The following is a 19,671-nucleotide window of genomic DNA, read 5'->3' as shown; positions in this document are numbered from 1 at the left end:
TCGCGAGTCATTTACTCACTGAGTGGGGAGGCAACAGTAGACTTGTTAGCCACCTAGTATCGGTTGAAGTAGCTGTGTCCGGTCTAACCAGCTCCTCGGCCTATCAGACCAACCTGTCTGGTCTTGAAGGTAAGTCGATGGTCGTAGAACTATGTATTTTACGCTTGTGAAGTGATATCTTCTGGGTGTAGGCTGCCGCTGTCCTCTCACATACGCCCAGACAGCTTAAAACTTCGGGGTTAAACATGTGGGCTAAGATTGTTGTGTCCTTAGGAGCATTAGGGACACCGGCGGGTGTCGCAGCTTTAAATTGCGAGCTTTAAACGTAAAGCTGTAAACCCCCGTTTGACTAACTGCCAACATCTATACGTTTACACATCATAGCTTCAACATACTGTAGCCACAGCAGACGGCAAGTCTGAATGTTGTGGGTGACTGACTCCTTGATTAAGCTTAGATTTTCCAAACACAAGGCATTTGACTTGTTCCACAGTTGTGTTTATGTAATAACAACTGTGATCGTGCATGACATGTTTTTGTTCCTTACCTGGACGATATGGTGTAGCTTTTACCCTTGTGGAGACAATTAAACCATTGCAAGCAATGAACAAGTGACTTTTACTATACAAGTAGCCTAAAGGCACCGCCCTCTTGAAGGATGTGACCGAATCTGGGGGACATTTAATAATGCTGCAATGTTATTACTGTTAATGACATTTTCTGCAGTGTATTTTGTACACAGTCAAAAATGGCAAATGTTCAAATGTCAAGCAATCAGTGACATTATACAATGTCATGACATTTTATTGGCATGCCTATGTGGCGGCAAAGTTCACCTTTCCGTATAGAATGGCGCCTGTATGCCTCTTGTGCAGTAGATACACAGTGGCATAATACTCATTAACTAGTTCTCTTAAAACAGACGGGTCAATCTCATGCGTTTGCATATGTGTTGCATCCTCCACCAGATTGTTGGCCGTCAGTTTTGCATCTCAGACAAAATCCATTTGGCAAACAAAATATCTGTCTTTTGTGCATTGTCAGTAAGCAGTGTTGCTTCTCCTGCCTTTCAAAGTCTCAGCTGTGCCAGTCCTTGTCTCTGTCTCTGTCTCTGTCTCTCTTTGCTGTCTCGTCTCGCTCTCTCTCTCTCTCTCTCTCTCTCTCTCTCTCTCTCTCTCTCTCTCTCTCTCTCTCTCTCTCTCTCTCTCTCTCTCTCTCTCTCTCTCTCTCTCTCTTGCTGTCTCTCACTCTGTCTCTCTCTCTCTCTCTCTCTTGCTGTCTCTCTTTCTCTCTCTCTCTCTCTGTCTCTGTCTGTCTGTCTGTCTCTCTCTCTGTCTGTCTGTCTCTCTCTCTCTCTCTCTCTCTCTCTCTCTCTCTCTGTCTCTCTCTGTCTGTCTGTCTGGCATCCAGTGTAAATAACTGTTAACGCTGCAGGCTGTTGTTTGGTAGGCAGCCATGCCAGCTGTAAATTAGCCTACTTGCTCGCAACATTGATTACAAGGATGGACGCAACCCAGCCAGGTGCTACTATAAATCTGGAAGTGGCTGGTAGAGAGAGAGATCAGAGCAAAGGGAAGATTTTTTCTTTTCGTGTGATATTATCATTTATTCGCCATGGTTTGCTGGTTAAGGTTCACATTTTGTAATGGTACTGCCAACTGCAACTGTGTCCTCTTTCTCAATCATAGTTTTAGACCATTTGAATATTTTAATCACTTACTTTGTCAATTTGCTAGTAATTCAATTGTCTGTCCGTGCCACACACTCCTCACACTTTTCCTTCCTGTCTTACCCTCTGACCCACTCCTAAAACTCCTGTCTTACAACCCCAGCTTTCAACAGAGAGAGTAGAAGTCTGTAACTCTGACTGATGGTTTTATTGAATACAATAAGTTTTGACCCATCAGGGTCATCATCAGGCACCCTCCAACTGCCCCCCCCTTGACAGGCTCATCATCAATGTGGTAACCTAACCACTGCACAAACTACAAGTGCTTTTTACTCCTAGACCCAATATTGTCTCCCTCCCTGTTCCTTCCTGACCCCCTTCACCGACATGGCTGTCTCCCAGTGTGATATTTCTTATACCAATTGCACCCTCTTTCTTTCCCTGGCTGCACACAGTAACCTGTGCCATAGTTACATTATGATGTGGAGCCAATTGGACTGTTGCGGTCTGATAACTGTCCTCTTTCTGTTCTGTCTCCCCCCTACCCCCCACACATATGCAGTAATAGTGAGCACTGTCTGGTGGCTCCAGCCAAGCACACATTTAAACACCCACTCTAACAATCAAGTAATGTCTAACAATCAAGTAATAAAAAAATTAAGTGTCTTGGTGCTTTTAAAAAAAACCTGAATGACATAAAATAGTAAATATTGCGTATCGGCCAAAACCACACGCGTATCGGCCGATACGATACACTTAAAATATGCAAATATCAGCCCGATACCGATACCGATATAAATATCGGTCTATCCTTAGTCCAAATACCTTAGTAGGCTTTCAACCAGAAGGCGAATTTTACCCGGATGAATTTCTAAGTTATATCCGGTCATATTTGCAGTAGGCAAACAACGGTTAATTCGCTATCTCAGAGCTCCGCGGGAGGTTGACAACTGTATGCTCATCGGTCATTAGTGAGGCCGATCCGGTGCAAAGGGCAGGTAAATGACAGTGCTGTAGTATGTCTGAATAGTGCTTACTATTGGCTGGCTTTCTACATAGAAGCTACTGGTCAGGACGTAGAGTGTTAGCTACTGGTAAGGAGGCAATGCCTATATATAGTACTCAGACGCATCCAGAGTGGATTTGACATGCCTGCAGGCTCCTTAATGTTTAGTATCCCCTCTCCCGCCTCACGACCACTCAAAATAACATTTTCCATAATGGTTTGGGGAAAATGAGATTGTAGTGGTCTGCAGTTGTCTTCGTTCTGTTCTTACACAGCCATTGCCTCGAACCATTGAGCCATGACTGCCACATGTACTTGCATTTAACCTTCTCTGTATTGTCTTCTCATCCCCATATGCAGCCAGAGTGAGGGCGACATGGCCCAGGCCAGCAGCGTGCGGCGCTGGACGCCCAAGCAGGTGGCCCGCTGGCTGCGGGAGGAGGGCTTCTGCGACTACGTGGACCTGCTGTGCAACAAGCACCGGCTGGACGGCCTGAGCCTGCTGACGCTGAGCGAGTACGACCTGCGCTCGCCGCCGCTGGAGATCAAGGTGCTCGGGGACATCAAGCGGCTCATGGTGTCGCTACGGCGACTGCAGAAGCAGAACGCCGACATTCTGGAAGAGATGGGCCTGTCGTGCGACGGACACTCTCCGCTGGGTAGCGGCGGCGGCGGCATAGGCGGCTCCAGCGACTGGCTGTGCAACGGGGACGCGGGGAGGGAGTATGACGGTTCGCCGGGGAACGGCAGCGGTATGGGCGGAGGTGGCGGCGGGTCGGACTACCAATACCACCAGTGCCACCAGTACAGCAACGGGAAACACAAGCAGCTGTCGCGGCGGCTGGACCCGGAGTACTGGAAGACTATTGTCAGCGCCGTCTACGTCATGTTTGTGTTTGGGTTCACCTCCTTCGTCATGGTGATCGTGCACGAGAGGGTGCCGGACATGCGCACCTACCCGCCACTGCCCGATATATTTCTAGACAGGTGAGGTGCACAGCGCGTAAACGCAGACGCACGCACACATGCACGCACACAGACAGACGCACACAGACACACACACACAAACACACACACAGGTCATTTCACGTGAAATCAGACACTTTGGGGCCCAACCAACGCTGATTTCGAAAATTCTATGTCTCACTCCTGGATAATATCCAAAATATTACACAGTGCACCTTTCAAAATGTTTACAAATATATTATATTTGTAAACATTTTGAAAGGTGCACTGTGTAATATTTTTAGCAGTTTATTTCCATGCTGCCCATTCACAAATCTTACCTTTTTCATGAATACTTACCACCACCATTCAATTGTAAGTATTCTAAGGATAATTGCTTTCATACATGAAAAGGTGGATTTTCTTCATGTCTGCCATTTTGAATTTCCAAAAATAGATTCAAAAGTTTCAATGAGCAGCATAGTAACATTTCTGTTTTTGTATCAGAAAGTAAAGTACAAGTAAGATTAAAGGACATCAGCTTCCTGCAAAGTATTACACAGATAGTCAACATATCTGATGGTGATTATGGGAAGCACAGAGCTCCTTATTTGTGACATTATTTGAGCTTGACATAAAAAATAGCCTAAAGATAACGGGTCCCAAAGTGAGTTGTGGGACAGTTCAGTTCAGTTCTTTATTCCAGACCCAGGGGGATCCATATCACAGATTAGAAAACTTCACAACAGTAACATTAAAACTGAAAAACAAAAGGAGACAGAAAGAAACATACACTTTAGCAAGCCGTATAGTAATTAACGTGTTTGCAATGCATTGCAATTTCAAATGAGTGCGTTGATTAAAATAATTAATTGTGCCGCCCTATTAAAAGTCCCCTATGACTGCTGTGTTGATGTTTCTCTCTCACTGCATACTGTTGATGAGGGCAGCCTCATATTCAGCACTCCTTCTGGTTTGAACCAGGGTAACCTCAACCTCAACACACTCACACTCCTACTCTGCTGAGAACAGCAGCCCTCTTGAAAACGCTCTTGTGTGTCTCTCTGACCGTAATTTGTCTCGTGGCCCTTTCTTGAACTTCAACTTGTGACTTCTTGTCATGACATCAGCAGTAGGTAGGAGGTTTTGGTCGAAGAAAAGCAGCATTCTGGGATGTTCTCCTCCCTTTGCTTTGTCAGCTATTGGTGTAAGCTTAATATCTTGGTTATGTCTCAGAATGAAGGTTGTAGATTTTGTCTAACTGTGGGTTTTAGGTTGTTGGATAATATTTATTTTGTATAATATTTAAGAAATGGTTCCTTATGTCTCGGCTCACAAGTTTGATGTCTTTGCCGGTAGAATTGTAAATCTGGATATGGACTGTCAGAATAAGCCCACACACACCACAACCATAGCTGCTCTGCCCTCGAGCAAGTCACATTATTAGTTGTTATTGTTCCAGGAAAGTTGTATCCGTGTCTGTGTGCCTAGAATCCCTGTTGAATAGTCTAGGTCAGGGTCTCCCAAACTGGGGCTGCCTGCCACAAGCAGGTGCACGAACTGAATAGAGCAATGGTGGATATGTGCATTTTTATGCATCATAAAGCACATTAAGTAGCTTTAATTGTACAATGAATCGTATGCTGGATTGGTCCATCTGAAGTATAATTTATGACTCCTAGACTCCAAGAAGTTCCAATATAATGAGGGCAGAAAAAAAGGGCAGGTCTATTAGAGCATTCGCTTAGGAGGCGAGAGAAACACATTGAAGTGTACAAGGAAGTCTGCAGGGGAAAAAGTTTGGGAACCGTGGGTCTTGATAATAAAGAGCTTCAGCGAGATCCAGTGTAAGTTAATATAATGTAGTCAGAATCAAACAGGAGTTTTGAGTGCCTCGGGGTGGTTTGGTCTCCTTTCCTCCTTGGTGCAGGGATTCTCAAACTTGTTCTAAGCAAAGGAATCTAAGGCAAATGCAAAGACGTATCAAAGAAGGATCCAAAGGATAAAATGCAATCTTGTGTGCCTCGGATTCTCTTGCCTACTTTAATGGTAGTGTGTATTATCTCCCTTGATGGGCTGACTGCAGCATTGCTTGCATACGAAAGTGAGGCAATGAAGGTGGTGATGGATGGTCATATCAATGTCAGCCCGATCTACACTGTGTGTGCGTGTGCGCGTGCGAGCAGGTGTACGCATATGTGTGTGTGTGTAGAGGGTGTTAGGGGTGAGTCATGCAAATGCACAACAGCTGGTCTTATGAAGATTAAAGGCCTTGTTTACACGCAAACAAACATCCCTCCTGTCATGCGTCCTCTTTCTCTTCATCACTCTCCTTATCACTCCTCCTCCTCCTTGCTCCATCTCTGGTCTTCTCTCCTTCCATTCTTTCCTTTCATTTGTCATCCTGTTTCCATTTGAGATTTTCTATCTTGCCCATGTTTTGTCATTCATAGGCATGTATTACATGTGTAGAAGATTAGAAATTATATCACGAAACGGTAATTTGTGTAGACTGTGCAACTTACTTGCAGCAAGTTCCTGACGTACTTAAATATGTCAGTGAGCACTGGTTTTGCCTAATTAAGCAGGCTGATTCTGATAGATTCGGATTCTGGCCCCTCTCTGTCCCTTCCTGACCCTTGCCTTATAGTAAGCCTATTTGCAGACCAACTTGTAAAGTGCAACTACTTTCAGCAAGTTCCTTTAATATGTCAGTGATTAAGGTTAATGAAGCTGATTTGATTCTGACTAATCTTTTCCCCCTCCCCCAGTGTTCCGAGGATCCCCTGGGCATTTGCCATGGCCGAGGCATGTGGCGTTATCCTCTGCAACATCTGGCTACTGGTCCTGCTGCTACATAAACACAGGTAAAGCATCTTCCAAATTAGGGATGGGCAACTTTCACGATAAGGAAGGCCACATTTGTTTCATCGCTACCATCGGAGGGCCATGCGACCACGTAACTAATCGCTATTGCACAATTTCCAAGATGACCTCTGAAAAACACCCATTAAGACATTTTGTTAACATGTCTTAAGAACTACACAAGTAACGGGGGTACGTGTGAACCCCTCTGGTGACAAGACAAATATACGATTCGATTCGGGAGGTAACGATTCGAATCGATTCAGTCCGATTCTACGATGCATTGCAATGCATTACATTACTGAACGCATTGACACATTTTTCATCAGTCATGAGGCAATATAAGCAGTCAGATGCAAACAGCATTTTATTGACTGTTGTGTGTATCAATCCTGCAGCTTTCAATGCTTTGAAGTGCTTTAATTTACTGTAAAGTTCATTTCCCCACGGAAGTAATTGAAACTTGAAAAAATATGCCGCATCGATTATGGCATTTGCTGTATCGATTATTGAATTGTCCTGCTTCGCATTGCGATGCATTGCTGAATCGATTATTTTTGACACCACTAACAAATGGCCACTATTATTTATTTTTTTATTTCTCTTCTCTTTTTTCTCTTTTTACTCTTTTTTTGTCTACAGTGCAACATGGGACATGAATTTCCCCTCGGGGATAAATAAAGTTCAAGTCTAAGTCTATGTGACTGCAAGTCACAGAGTTTGAGGTGCGGCTGGTTGCTGACTGCCAATATAGTTTGGAAGGAATAAGGGTGTTCTCTATGAGCCAACAGTGTAATTACAACGGATTTATTCAGTAGGGGTTTTTAAAAATTCTGGTAATTATTATCATTTATTCCAATAGTGTTTTATCTATGGGCCGCACTGAGTGAAGAGGCGGGCTGCATGTGGCCCCCAGGCCTCCAGGTGCCCATCCCTGTTCCAAACAGTTCAGACTCCCGCGCACGGCACAGAGCAGGTGCTGTATTGGCTGCAGGATTAGGAGACACTTTGAAAGTTAAAGATGGGCCACAGCACACTGCTTAATTTTATAGACTTTATTTTTCTTATGACTGAACAATGTGATTCGTGTGTAGTGTCTAGTTTATTTAGTTTAGTTCAACAGGGACCATGCACAATACACATTGATTACAGAAGTAAAAAGATGGCTTGTGCCAGATTATAGCTATATAGCTAATTTCCATCTGCAGTTCCTGAATCCTTGTCATCAAGTTCGTTTCAGGAATGACCAGAGCTTTCTCAGGTGTGATTAAATACCTATTTCACTGTGGGACTGTGTAGTGCATAGATGCACTTCACACCAAGGTGAATCCCACCTGACCTTCAGCTCTGCTGTCTCAACGGTATTATTACACTACCTTCACATAAACCTCACGTCACCGGCATACTTTGACATGCAACACTGCGCTTCATGGCGTCATGGTGAAGCCCACCTGACCCTTAACTCTGGTATATCTGTGTTACTACACGCTACGCTGCACTGCACTATGTTGGTGTACTTTCACGTTCACGTGCCACACACGTTTATAGCTGCCTGCCCTTCAGCACCAAGGTGATGAGCACCAGTCCCTTAACTCTGCTACCTCTACCACAGCCAGTTGTGTCAAACTCATTTGGGTTCAGGGGCCACATATGGCCAATTTGATCTGGAGTGGGCCAGACCAGTGTAGTTATCATGAAATATTGCATATTTCTGCCTAATATTCACAGAATTGCTTTGCTAGACAAACGTATAGTAGATTTGCACTCCTCTACTTGTCTGTCCTTCTTTATTTTAAAAGCCCTACGTCATGACAGGAAAGGGCTGGAAATTAACTTTTAGTCTACTTGACGTGTGACACACGTGTGTAACTGCGCTTTAGAACCAAGGTGAAGCCCACCTAACCTTGGGGCCTCTGACCAATGACAGGGCTGATCTGAGTTGAGATTATTGCCTCCGTGTCCGTGATGGATTAAATGTTGCTGAAAGGTCGCATGTCAGGTCAGCATATGCCTTTCTACGGCTGCATGACAGAAAATACTTCAGTGAGGCGTGTTTTATCTGTGGTCGCCGTGCAGGCTGACGGCTGAATTAGTTCCATGAGATCTGACTGCATAAAGGTACTACTGTCCTTCAAACTCAAACCGTGGTTATAATGGAGGTCAGCATAATGTTTTTCTGAGACTGTATTGCTGTAAGCATAGTCTTGAGATTAACATTAGCTTTTTAGACTGACCACTGACCATGTTATGCCGGTTCCAGTCTTTCTGCATCTAATCCGAAGCAGAGGGACTAAGTGGTATTATTCATCTTTTCATTTGGAGCAAATTTGTCATACAAGAAATCTGATTTAATGTACCGCAGTTTAGCAGACAGAATTACATCTGTATCGACTGCCGAGAGTCTGGGATGAAAAATTCTACTATTCAAAGCAGGCATCTCAGCGGACAACTCGGAGAAGTGCCTGGCGTGTCTTCAAAGGCCAGTGTTTGGGCATGAGAAATGTGAGATGGTTTCATCTTCTAGACTTCTGAATGCAGCCTGCAGGGTTTTCTCTACACAGATCTATTGGAGTTGCAAACAGGATATGACATCACGTGCATTATTATATTATATCAAGCGTTCCCCAGGGGGCTGGTCCTCACTTCATTGGGCTGCCTTTGCAGCCATTACACTGCATCGATTCCTACTCATAAAGCATCCAGGCCACTCCAAACTGACTCACTGGAGGACTATGGGTAAAAGCCTGTGTGTTATGTTATCTTATTTAGTGGAGTAGAGTCATAGTTGTTGCAATAATGGAAGCACATCGCTGTCCATCCAGATTCCAGCCACCATAGAGGAGCTGTTTGGAGGCCAGATGATAAGCTGTCAGTGTGTGCTTGGCCCATACTCACCAAGTTCAGTAAAGAATAAAAAAAACGCACATCCGTCTCAAAAAAGTTTTGGGTGCAGGATTAGCAAAGTCACATGAACACTGAAAATAAAGTCTGAACACCAAGCTCCCATTTCTCTTAATTGAATGTGACGTTTTGGGCATATGTCTGATGAAGGGCATGCTGCCCGAAACGTCACATTAAATTAAGAGAAATGGGAGCTTGCTGTGCAGACTTTATTTTCAGTTTTCATGGCTCATACTAACCCACATCAGTCCATTTCCAAAAGATGTCCAAAGAGATTTTGTAGACTTTTGTATAATTGACACTTAAGGTAGCAGCATCAAACCAAGTTCTGAGACACTTTACAGCTAACCGAATGCCGGAAAGACAGTACAGTAGCGTGCATAGGACTTTTTTTAATCGGGGCAGCTATTTGTTGCAGTCGGTCCTGCTGTAAGTCGGACAAAATTAGCTGAGGCCGTAGTTTGCCATGACACCATGCCAATCTCTCATTTCTCAGCCGTTGTGGCTGCACTGTGGGGAAAAAGGGAAGCATAATCCAGTGTGTGCATCATGCGTGGCATGTAACAAATTCCTGGCATACAAGATAATCGAATGGCATTCTGCCTGTTTAGTCTAATTGCTTAGTTATTGTGCTGCATGTAAGTTATAGAAAGTCTTTGTTTTTGTGAATATCAGAGTGTGTTTAAATGCAGCGGTTGGTGGTGTCCTGTGTTATAGGTCTATCCTCCTGCAGTATCTGTAGTGTGTGTGTACAATACAGTATAGGCCAAAATGATGGACACGCCTTTTCATTAAAGTTGTCAGTTGTGTTGTGTAGAATTGAGGTGGATAGACAGCTGACATCGCTGTTGGACAACTGCTCGATTGTATTATTATTTTTTTATGCACATAATTCATGCACAGTTTTGATGCCCTCCTTGAGAATCGACAAAGTACTGTAAATAGCCAAGAAAATGGATGATTGCCCTAAAGAGAGAAGTGTTGATCTCCTGTCTGTACTGTATGTGTATGTTTAGTGAAAGTGAAAGCCCATTGGGAAACTCCAACTCCCATTGTCATTGTGACACAGCACTCCACAGCACACAAGTGAACACTGCACACTGCACACAACGAAATTGCATTTATGCCTCACCCGTGCAAGGGGGCAGCCCTCAGTGGCGCCCCATGGGGAGCAGTGCGGTGGGACGGTACCATGCTCAGGGTACCTCAGTCATGGAGGAGGATGGGGGAGAGCACTGGTTGATTACTCCCTCCACCAACCTGGCGGGTCGGGAGTCGAACCGGCAACCTCTGGGATGCAAGTCTGACGCCCTAACCGCTCACCCATGACTGACTGACATGGTGGCCATGTTCTGTTTTCCAGGTCTATCCTCCTTCGGCGTCTCTGTAGCCTGATGGGCACAGTCTTCATGCTGCGCTGCATCACCATGTTCGTTACCTCCCTCTCTGTGCCTGGGCAGCATCTACAGTGCTCAGGAAAGGTAGGACACTGGCATAGATGTACATACATACATACATGCATACATACATGCATACATACATACATACATACATACATACATACATACATACATACATACATACATACATACATACATACATACATACATACATACATACATACATACATACATACATACATACATACATACATACATACATACATACATACATACATACATACATACATACATACATACATACATACATACATACATACATACATACATACATACATACACACACTGCATACACAGTCCATCCATACACAATGCATACACAATGCACATATACAATACATATACAGAACAAGACACTGTATAATATAGACACACACACACACACACACACACACACACACACACACACACACACACACACACACACACACACACACACACACACACACACACACACACACACACACACACACACACACACACACACACACACACACACACACACACACAATGGATACATGCAAGTTAACATGTATCAAACTAAATTTTACTTTACTGTCTCTGCTCCGGTCCCCGAGGGCCAGATTTTCCAAATTCCTCCCAATAAAGGGCGAACCGATTTGTCGTAAGGGGGGTTTTCAGCCAAGAATTGGACCAATAGTAGTGTAGTTTGAGCCTGGCTTAAGTCTTCTATTTCTCTCTAATCTGGAAGCTTAGCTCTATACGGGTGATTTTTGCCCTCACTTTATGGCAAGGGCATTCTATGAATTCTTGCCACTCCCATATTGTACAGTTTGCAAGAGGATGGAGAACTTCTAGCTAAGCACACGCCAACACAGTGCGTAGGGTTGGGCACAGAGAGAAGACCATGCCAACTTAGCCTGATGCCATTCATTAATGATTTGAACAGGCTGGTCCACTGTGACCTTCATTAGATATCTAGGTCACATTGAACCTATTAAAACAAGTTTGTTTGGCATTCCCATAAATCAAGTACATGTGGATAGCTGTTCACCAAAGCATCTGAAGAGGGGCATCTAACATCTTGCAGACAAAGGGACATTCTGGAGGATTTCAGCCTGCAAGAGCACTGCTCACACTGCCCTTGATCTGAGCCGTACCCCCAATTGGCAGGCTAGGATCTCAGAAGGAGCTGAAGCCACAAAAAAAGCTGTGAGCGATACAACTACATATTGAAATTGGCCGGAAGCATTCCTTTAATTAGCCTAAATGCATTCTCCAACTGCTTGCATTCTCTGGGCGCTGGCCTGAGTAACATTCTCTGGCCGGTCAGAGGCACTTGAATGGGTCCAAGCAAGATTAATGAAGGCCAGGCACCATTCCCAGAACATGCCTGCCCGCCTGCCCGCCAGGTCTTGAAGAGATTGGCCTGACCAAATGCCCATGCTGGAGGAGTGTGTTTCCTAATACTCTGACTGCAGATACTCATTGGCACATTTTAGAATACCAGCTTGCTATACTCTAGAATACCACAACGTTTTGAAGGGAAAAGGGCCTGCACACCTTGAAAGTCCCTGAAAGTCTGCAGGCGCGACTTTTCAAAGTTTCATTGTTTTCAATGTAGAGGAAGAGTAGCCAGGCTGTGCCCTCCTAGTTACGCAACACTTTCAGCATTGCAACTAGTCAGGTCAAGAGCAATGAAGGTACTTTCTGAGTTCCCGAAAATACGGGAACTCCTCCCACTTTGTCAGTAAGCAAACAAACAACCATAAGCAAAGCAAGGGAGGCAGGTCAACCATGCCGTTTGGGAAATGTTAATTGTTATGCTCTTGGTCAGACCAAGTCTTGAAGAGATTTGGACGTCGATGATAATCAGGCTAGAGGAAGAGTGCAGCACTGCTGCTTTACAATATTTATTTCGATTTTTTTCAGGGGTGCTGATATTCTGACGTCATTAGACTCTTATCACATTTGAAAAACACTGATTTACTGTTGAATGGATGCTCAAAATGTGTGTTTTATGGTCAAGTCACACCATTCAGTTCACACCATTCCTGCCATCTCTGTTCCCAGCTCTTCTTCAGCGACATGAAAAAAGAGAATGAGAAAGTCGTAAGTGGCTAATAGTTAGTACGTTTTGTAGAAAGTGTCCAGTAAAAGAGTCACCCGCAACCCCCTGTGTTTCTGTGTGTCTGTCCCCTCAGATGTACGAAGTCATATTTTTTTGAATGGCTGGTAAATTAGGTGTTGTATGATTAAGTTGCTGATGAAGGTTAACCCCATACCACCATATCTGTAGCCATCCTTACATATAGGGGCATCCGTGGCCTAATGGTTAAGGAGGTGGTCTTAAGATCAAAGGGTTATGGGTTCAAATCCCACCATTACCTGTACTTACTGTTTCATCCATGGCTGATGTGCCTTTGAATAAGGCACCTAACCCCACATTGCTCCAGGTAGGGGTGGGCGGTATGGCCTAAAATGTATACCCCGGTATAATTTTAGCCACGGTATATATCACGGTATATATCACGGTATTTTACATTTGTGTAAAATTTAAGCATTCCGTCGCAAAATGTACAAAACACCTTTTTTTTAACTTTTGCATTTGCATTTTTTGGAATGTGTGAATTCTTGCTATTCAAATCTTTTGAAAACCAACAAAAACTATGTAAAATGCATTTTGCAATGCAATGCAATGCAATGCAATGCAATGCAGGCTACGGCACTGTCAATTTCACCAAGTCTAGAAGGGGTTAAACTAGGGAAGGGAGGGGTGTCAAACTGAACATGGATTTCATCCAATAAATCGTTCATTTGACCTTTTTTTCTATTTCTGGAGTTGCTGGGAGTAATTTGGAAATGTGTGCTTGCTTCTGTGATTATGCCAAGCCTAATGGTTCAGCTGTTATTGTTAAAGTTAAAAAAAAACTTCCACACGAGGCAGCTAGCAATGCATTGTAGAACTAATGCATTTAAATGGCAGCTATCACTGCAGCAGCGGTTAGCATGCTAACGTTAGCGAAATCGCTAAATCACATTTTAAACAGTGAACAGTCATCTAAGTTACTAACACCCAGCCAGATATCGTGAATGATATTATCTCACCTGGACACAGTAACATACAGTAAGGCTGGCGCAAATGTAAAGCAACCAGTAGCACATAGATTTAGCACATTTCTGTTGTCAGACACCAGCATTGACATGAATGACTTGGGCTGTTAGCTTGCTAACTTGCTTTCCACACCACTTCACATTAAATTGTGGAGACCAGAATCGAAATCACATACAGTTTAAAACAATAGTTCACTACACTAACTATACATTTTACACTTAAAGCTTAAATTAAATTGTGCTTCTGTTCTACAACCACATTATTCTTTTGCTAGGCCTACTACGAGAGACAGTCGGTGGATGTTCAAAACGTTGTCTAGTACTGCCATCTGCAGGACGCAATGCGCTATGGCGGTAGAGCGGTATGGACAAAATCCATACCTTGGGGGAAAAAATACCTTGCACGATAGTATACCGTCCATACCGCGCACCCCTAGCTTCAGGGACTGTAAACAAATACCTGTAAATAACTGCAACTTGCTTTGGATAAAAGTGTCCGCCAAGTGGTATGTTTTGCAATATCTTGTTCATCCCCAGATCTACGGTGACGTGGCAAATGAGGATGAGGAGGTAGTAAGTGGCTAATTAGGAAGTTAGCCGTAGTAGTAAGCAGAGATGTGGACTTGTGACTTGTGACTCGGACTGACTTGTGACTTGAGTCACAAATGACTCGACTTGAGACTTGACTTGCCAATATTAGGAGTGACTTGTGACTTGACTCGACTTGTACGCTATTGACTTGAGACTTGACTCGACTTGACAGTTTTAGCTTGCAATGACTTGCAATTGTGCTCCAAGTCAATGAATATGTATATATTTTTTGCATTTTTTGTGTGGAAAAAAATGCATGAAAGAAAGAAAAAATAAATGATTTACCTTCAACCATAGTCAAAAACCATGCTAAAAAATATATATGATCAAGTGTGGGTTGCATGGTCACCCAAACAAACATGAAAGCTTGTCTGCAGCCGTGCTGTAAAGGTTAGGGAGTTGGGCTGGAGATCACAGAGTTGCAGGTTTGAATCCCACCCTTAAACACCTCTTCCTACATCTCCATCCATGATTGAAGTGCCCTTGAGCAAGGCACCTAACCCCATATTGCTCAAAGGACTGTCACCAATATATGTGTTGGATAAAATATAAAAGTAATTTAATGAATAATTATAAACCGTGGTAAAACCATGGTTAGTTTTCAGAGTAAAACCATGGTTCAATTTATAGTTAAACCTAGTAAAACCAAAGACCAATGCCGAACCATGCTCAAAAAACTGAAATAATAGTATACCATGGTCGATTTTCGGGACATGACTGGCGAAGGGGGACATGCAAAGCAGTGTGGAGAGGTAATGAATTTATGACCAAAGGTAATTGTCAATATTGCACATAGAATACAAGGTGACTTGTTAATGACTTGGAAAAAATAAGACTTGGACTTGGACTTGACTTGGCTTTGGCACGACTTGGACTTGGACTTGACTTGACTTGGCTTTGGCACGACTTGGACTTGGACTTGACTTGGTCAAATGTGTCGTAACTTGTGACTTGACTCGGACTTGATTGGAAGGACTTGAGACTTACTTGCGACTTGCAAATTAGTGACTTGGTCCCATCTCTGGTAGTAAGCGTAGCAAGTTAGTAGTAAGTGCCAAGTAAGTTATCTGTGTTGGTAGTAGCCGTAGTAGTAAGTGTAGCAAGTTAGTAGTAAGTGGCAAGTATGTATGTGTGTTGGTAGTCGCCAACAGTCGCTAAAGGACATGGGTGCCAATCCCGGCACCCAGGGTAAAAGTAAAAACCCTGCCACAAATTTGATCCAACCAGCTCTCAATCAGCTGATCAGGCCTAATGGGCAGTCATGGGTGAGCGGTTAGGGCGTCAGACTTGCATCCCAGAGGTTGCCGGTTCGACTCCCGACCCGCCAGGTTGGTGGGGGGAGTAATCAACCAGTGCTCTCCCCCATCCTCCTCCATGACTGAGGTACCCTGAGCATGGTACCGTCCCACCGCACTGCTCCCCATGGGGCGCCACTGAGGGCTGCCCCCTTGCACGGGTGAGGCATAAATGCAATTTCGTTGTGTGCAGTGTGCAGTGTTCACTTGTGTGCTGTGGAGTGCTGTGTCACAATGACAATGGGAGTTGGAGTTTCCCAATGGGCTTTCACAATCTTGAATGCCCAAGATGGGTAAACGGGCTACTCGCCTGTGTTGGAAGAAAACTGTGGCAGGGATTTTACTTCTGCGCCAAATTTTTGATGCCTCTGCCCTCTGCTAAACAATCCTCCGCCCGTTACTTGTGTGTACATGGATCTACAATTACATGTAAAACATGAATTGCAAAAGAAATTGCTGATGTTGTACTGTGTGCTCATGGCTAGATGTTCAGTACCCCATATTTCCCTGTCTGTGTTTCCTCAGACCTGTGGTGAAGTTTAAAAAAATGTGATTTACAGTAGAAAAGCTGGTTAATTAGCTGGTGTGTGTTTGTTTGTGTGTTGGTGTGTTTTGGAAGTTCACTTCCAATGTTTTTATGTATGTAGATCTACAGCGTATGGTGACGTGAAAAATGAGAATGAAGAGGTAGTGACGGTGGTGGCGCTGTGGCCCACCATGTATGGACTTGCTTTGTCCAATGGGGACCCGGGTTCGAATCTGGCCTGGTCCTGACCCTCTCCCATCCCCATCTCTTGCTCCCTGTTGCTCTCCACTGTCTCTTTTGGAAACAAAGGCCTGAAAAAGGCCATACAATATATGTTGAAAAAGAAAAAACTAGTGGCAATAATGCTAGTAATTCTCTGTAGAATGGCAGAAGGATTTTAACCCGTCTTGGGTGAGTGGCTGGTAAAATAAGTTCACCCCCTGTCTGTGTGTGTGTTCTTGTGCATGTGTGCGCGTCCCCAGATCTACGGTGACATGTGGGCGAAGCTGTCGCGTGCGGTGGCGATCTGGAGCGGCTTCGGCATGACGCTGACGGGCGTCCACACCTGTGGAGACTACATGTTTAGCGGACACACCGTCGTGCTCACCATGCTCAACTTCTTCGTCACTGAATGTGAGTATTGCAGATAGCGGTATTATACACTGTATAAATGAGTAGCGATTGGTCAGATGGATCACTCAATATTATACACTATGTAAATGTGAAGAGATTGGTCACAGGTTTCGCAATTTGGAGCTCTTGTTGAATTTCCTGTTGTGCAGTGAGTGGAGTACAGATAGACTTCAGTGGCGAATATACATGGGTTCTACATTTTTGTTTTCTCCTGGCTGCGCGACTATAGCGGCACACAACTCAACCTCTGACTGTTGGAAACCGCTGTCGGTCAAAAAATTAGCTCACGTGGTTGGCTGCTGGTGTCTTGCCCCTCCTCACAACACCGTGTTTATAAACACGGTGAACCCATGTATATAGGAAATGGGCGGAACTTAATAACAAGGATGGAGATGTATGATGTAGATCACTCACTGAATGTGACTAATTATGAATTGATTATCTAATTAGTTTTGCAGGTGATGGGAACTTCCTCGGTTTTTATGCATTTACAAATTACATAAATCAAACTTTTACATTTTAGTATTAATGCTAATGTGATTTCTCACTCCTCACAGAGTTGAAATGAGTGGCAATAGTTGTTATGTGAATTTAAAAGTCTGCTGTGTGTAATATCTTATTTCCCTCTCCTTCTTCCAAAATGTCGCAAGCTGTATCTTGGGAGTGAATTACAAGTCATCTCTTGCAAAAACTCAGCTGTCTGTCTGCTGCTCTCTCTCCCTCCTACACACTCCTTGCCGCCACACCCTAACTATTCCTGTGTCTGTGGAGTTTACTCAAGTGTTTGCACTCTGTTGCGAACCCATAATTAATGGGGGGTGTGTGTGTATGTGAAAGATAAAATATATGTGTGTAGTGGGAGTTGTGTGTGTGACTAAATGTGTGCATAGACTTACGGGGCGAACTCACCGGCGCCGACAAGATTAAGCGACAGAGAATCACTGGACTGTGTAGCAAGAGCGACACGAGCGATAGAAGTGACAAGTATACCCGTTAAAAGCAGAATACAAGCATGGCGATATTCCTATTGGCTGTGGTGGCTGTCACCAAACCGCATCATAGCTCATTTGCATAATATTCTGTGAAGTCCAACTACAAACTGTCGCTCGAATCCCTCTGGTCGCCCACATCGCTTTTGTTGCTAGACGCCCAAATCGCCTAACCTGGTTTTCACGCGATGGCTCACGAAGTTGAGTGGAAATGCACGAAGGGTCTGCATGAGAACCAGGCTAAGACAACCCCTCCACTCAAAATCATTTCTTCCTTTCTGCCTTTCTTTCCTGCTAAGCCTGTGCTTGCGTTCGTGTGTGTGTGTTTTTAAGCTGTGAATGTATTTTCTTTTTTTTTTACCCCAGACACTCCGTGGAACTGGAAATAAGACTTTCATATGTTCTCCTGGGTGTGCTCGTATGTGCATGTAGCCAGTAACTAAAACTTTTTTGTTTCTTTCTTCCAGACACCCCGAGGAACTGGAACTTCATCCACACCATGTCGTGGGTGCTGAACCTGTTTGGCATCTTCTTCATCCTGGCGGCGCACGAGCACTACTCCATCGACGTCTTCATCGCGTTCTACATCACCACGCGCCTCTTCCTCTACTACCACACGCTGGCCAACACGCGCGCCTACCAGCAGAGCCGCCGCGCCCGCATCTGGTTCCCCATGTTCTCCTTCTTCGAGTGCAACGTCAACGGGCCCGTGCCCAACGAGTACTGCTGGCCCTTCGCCCGGCCCACCTTCATCAAGAGGATGATAGGGTAGAGAGAGAGAGAGAGAGGGAGTCAGAGGGAGAGGGAGGGAGGGAGAGAGAGAGGGAGTCAGAGGGAGAAGGAGAGGGAGGGAGGCGGTGGGTGGGATGGAGGAGAGGGTAGGTGGGGGTGCCAAATGAGTAAGTGCTGGCCCTTCGCCCGGCCCAACTTCATGAAGAGGTTGATAGGGTAGCGAGCGAGTGAGAGAGAGAGAAAGAGAGAGGGATTATGGAGGTGGAGGTGTGAAGTCTCTTTTTCCAGCCCCATCTTCATGTAGAGGTTGATAGAGTAGGTAGGGAGGGAGGGGGGCAGGGGCTCATCGGGGAGGGGGTGGAGGCGTCACTTTCATGAAGACACTGATTATGTTTAGATGAGGGGAAGAGGGGTGGGGATGAGGATGGAGGCTGGGAGGTGAGGTGTCAAGCCCACCTTGGTTCATGGTGGTGATCTAAATAAGAGGTTGATTAGGTCAACAAAAAACAACAAAAGAATGGGTTGGAGGAGGAATGGTCAGTGGCCTCCTTCAGTGATGCAGGAGCCTCTGGGAATGGTGGGGGTACAGTCCATTATCCTTACTCCCATCCTCGACTTGGACTCGCGCTTCGCTGACGCTCTGCCTCTGTGGAGAAAACAATAAAGTGTACCTGCTGTCAGCTTAGGCATAATTGCATATGAGAAATGACCTTTGAATTGCGCTTGTGTGGGATATTGAACTATAAATGTCATCACGAGGCCACAACCACAAGGGGAGGACAGGAGTTTGGATAATGGAATTTGCCCATGGTGCATGGAGGGAGTGTGCTAAACTGAGACTACCCCAGGACTAACAACACACACATCTGGGGTGATGGAAGTGGCGTGAAAGGATGGATGTCATAGACGTACATTGTATAGGTGTGAAGATGAACTTAGACATTGCTTAGACATTATAAACGTTACATTGAAATATGTCTATGG

At 44.6% G+C, this 19,671-nt stretch overlaps 1 protein-coding gene across 2 annotated transcripts in view; it reads left to right on the top strand.

Annotated features, from left to right (window-relative positions):
* The window catches only part of samd8 (sterile alpha motif domain containing 8), a 20,284-nt gene extending 1,545 nt beyond the window's left edge, over positions 1-18,739 (top strand). The window contains exons 1-6 of one of the 2 annotated variants that reach the window (XM_063221734.1): positions 111-129; positions 3,036-3,662; positions 6,392-6,487; positions 10,750-10,867; positions 16,816-16,966; positions 18,423-18,739. In XM_063221734.1, coding sequence (XP_063077804.1) covers positions 3,052-3,662; positions 6,392-6,487; positions 10,750-10,867; positions 16,816-16,966; positions 18,423-18,727 — 1,281 coding nt within the window. In that variant the 5' untranslated portion in view covers positions 111-129; positions 3,036-3,051 and the 3' untranslated portion in view covers positions 18,728-18,739. Of the gene's footprint in view, positions 1-110; positions 130-3,035; positions 3,663-6,391; positions 6,488-10,749; positions 10,868-16,815; positions 16,967-18,422 lie in introns of those variants that run through there. The other variant, XM_063221733.1, reaches the window with a different exon arrangement.
* The last annotated feature ends 932 nt before the right edge of the window (positions 18,740-19,671 follow it).

The sequence above is a fragment of the Engraulis encrasicolus genome, chromosome 17 (assembly GCF_034702125.1).
Source record: "Engraulis encrasicolus isolate BLACKSEA-1 chromosome 17, IST_EnEncr_1.0, whole genome shotgun sequence".
NCBI classification, from domain to species: domain Eukaryota; kingdom Metazoa; phylum Chordata; class Actinopteri; order Clupeiformes; family Engraulidae; genus Engraulis; species Engraulis encrasicolus.
This window is presented reverse-complemented; position numbering and strand designations above follow the sequence as displayed.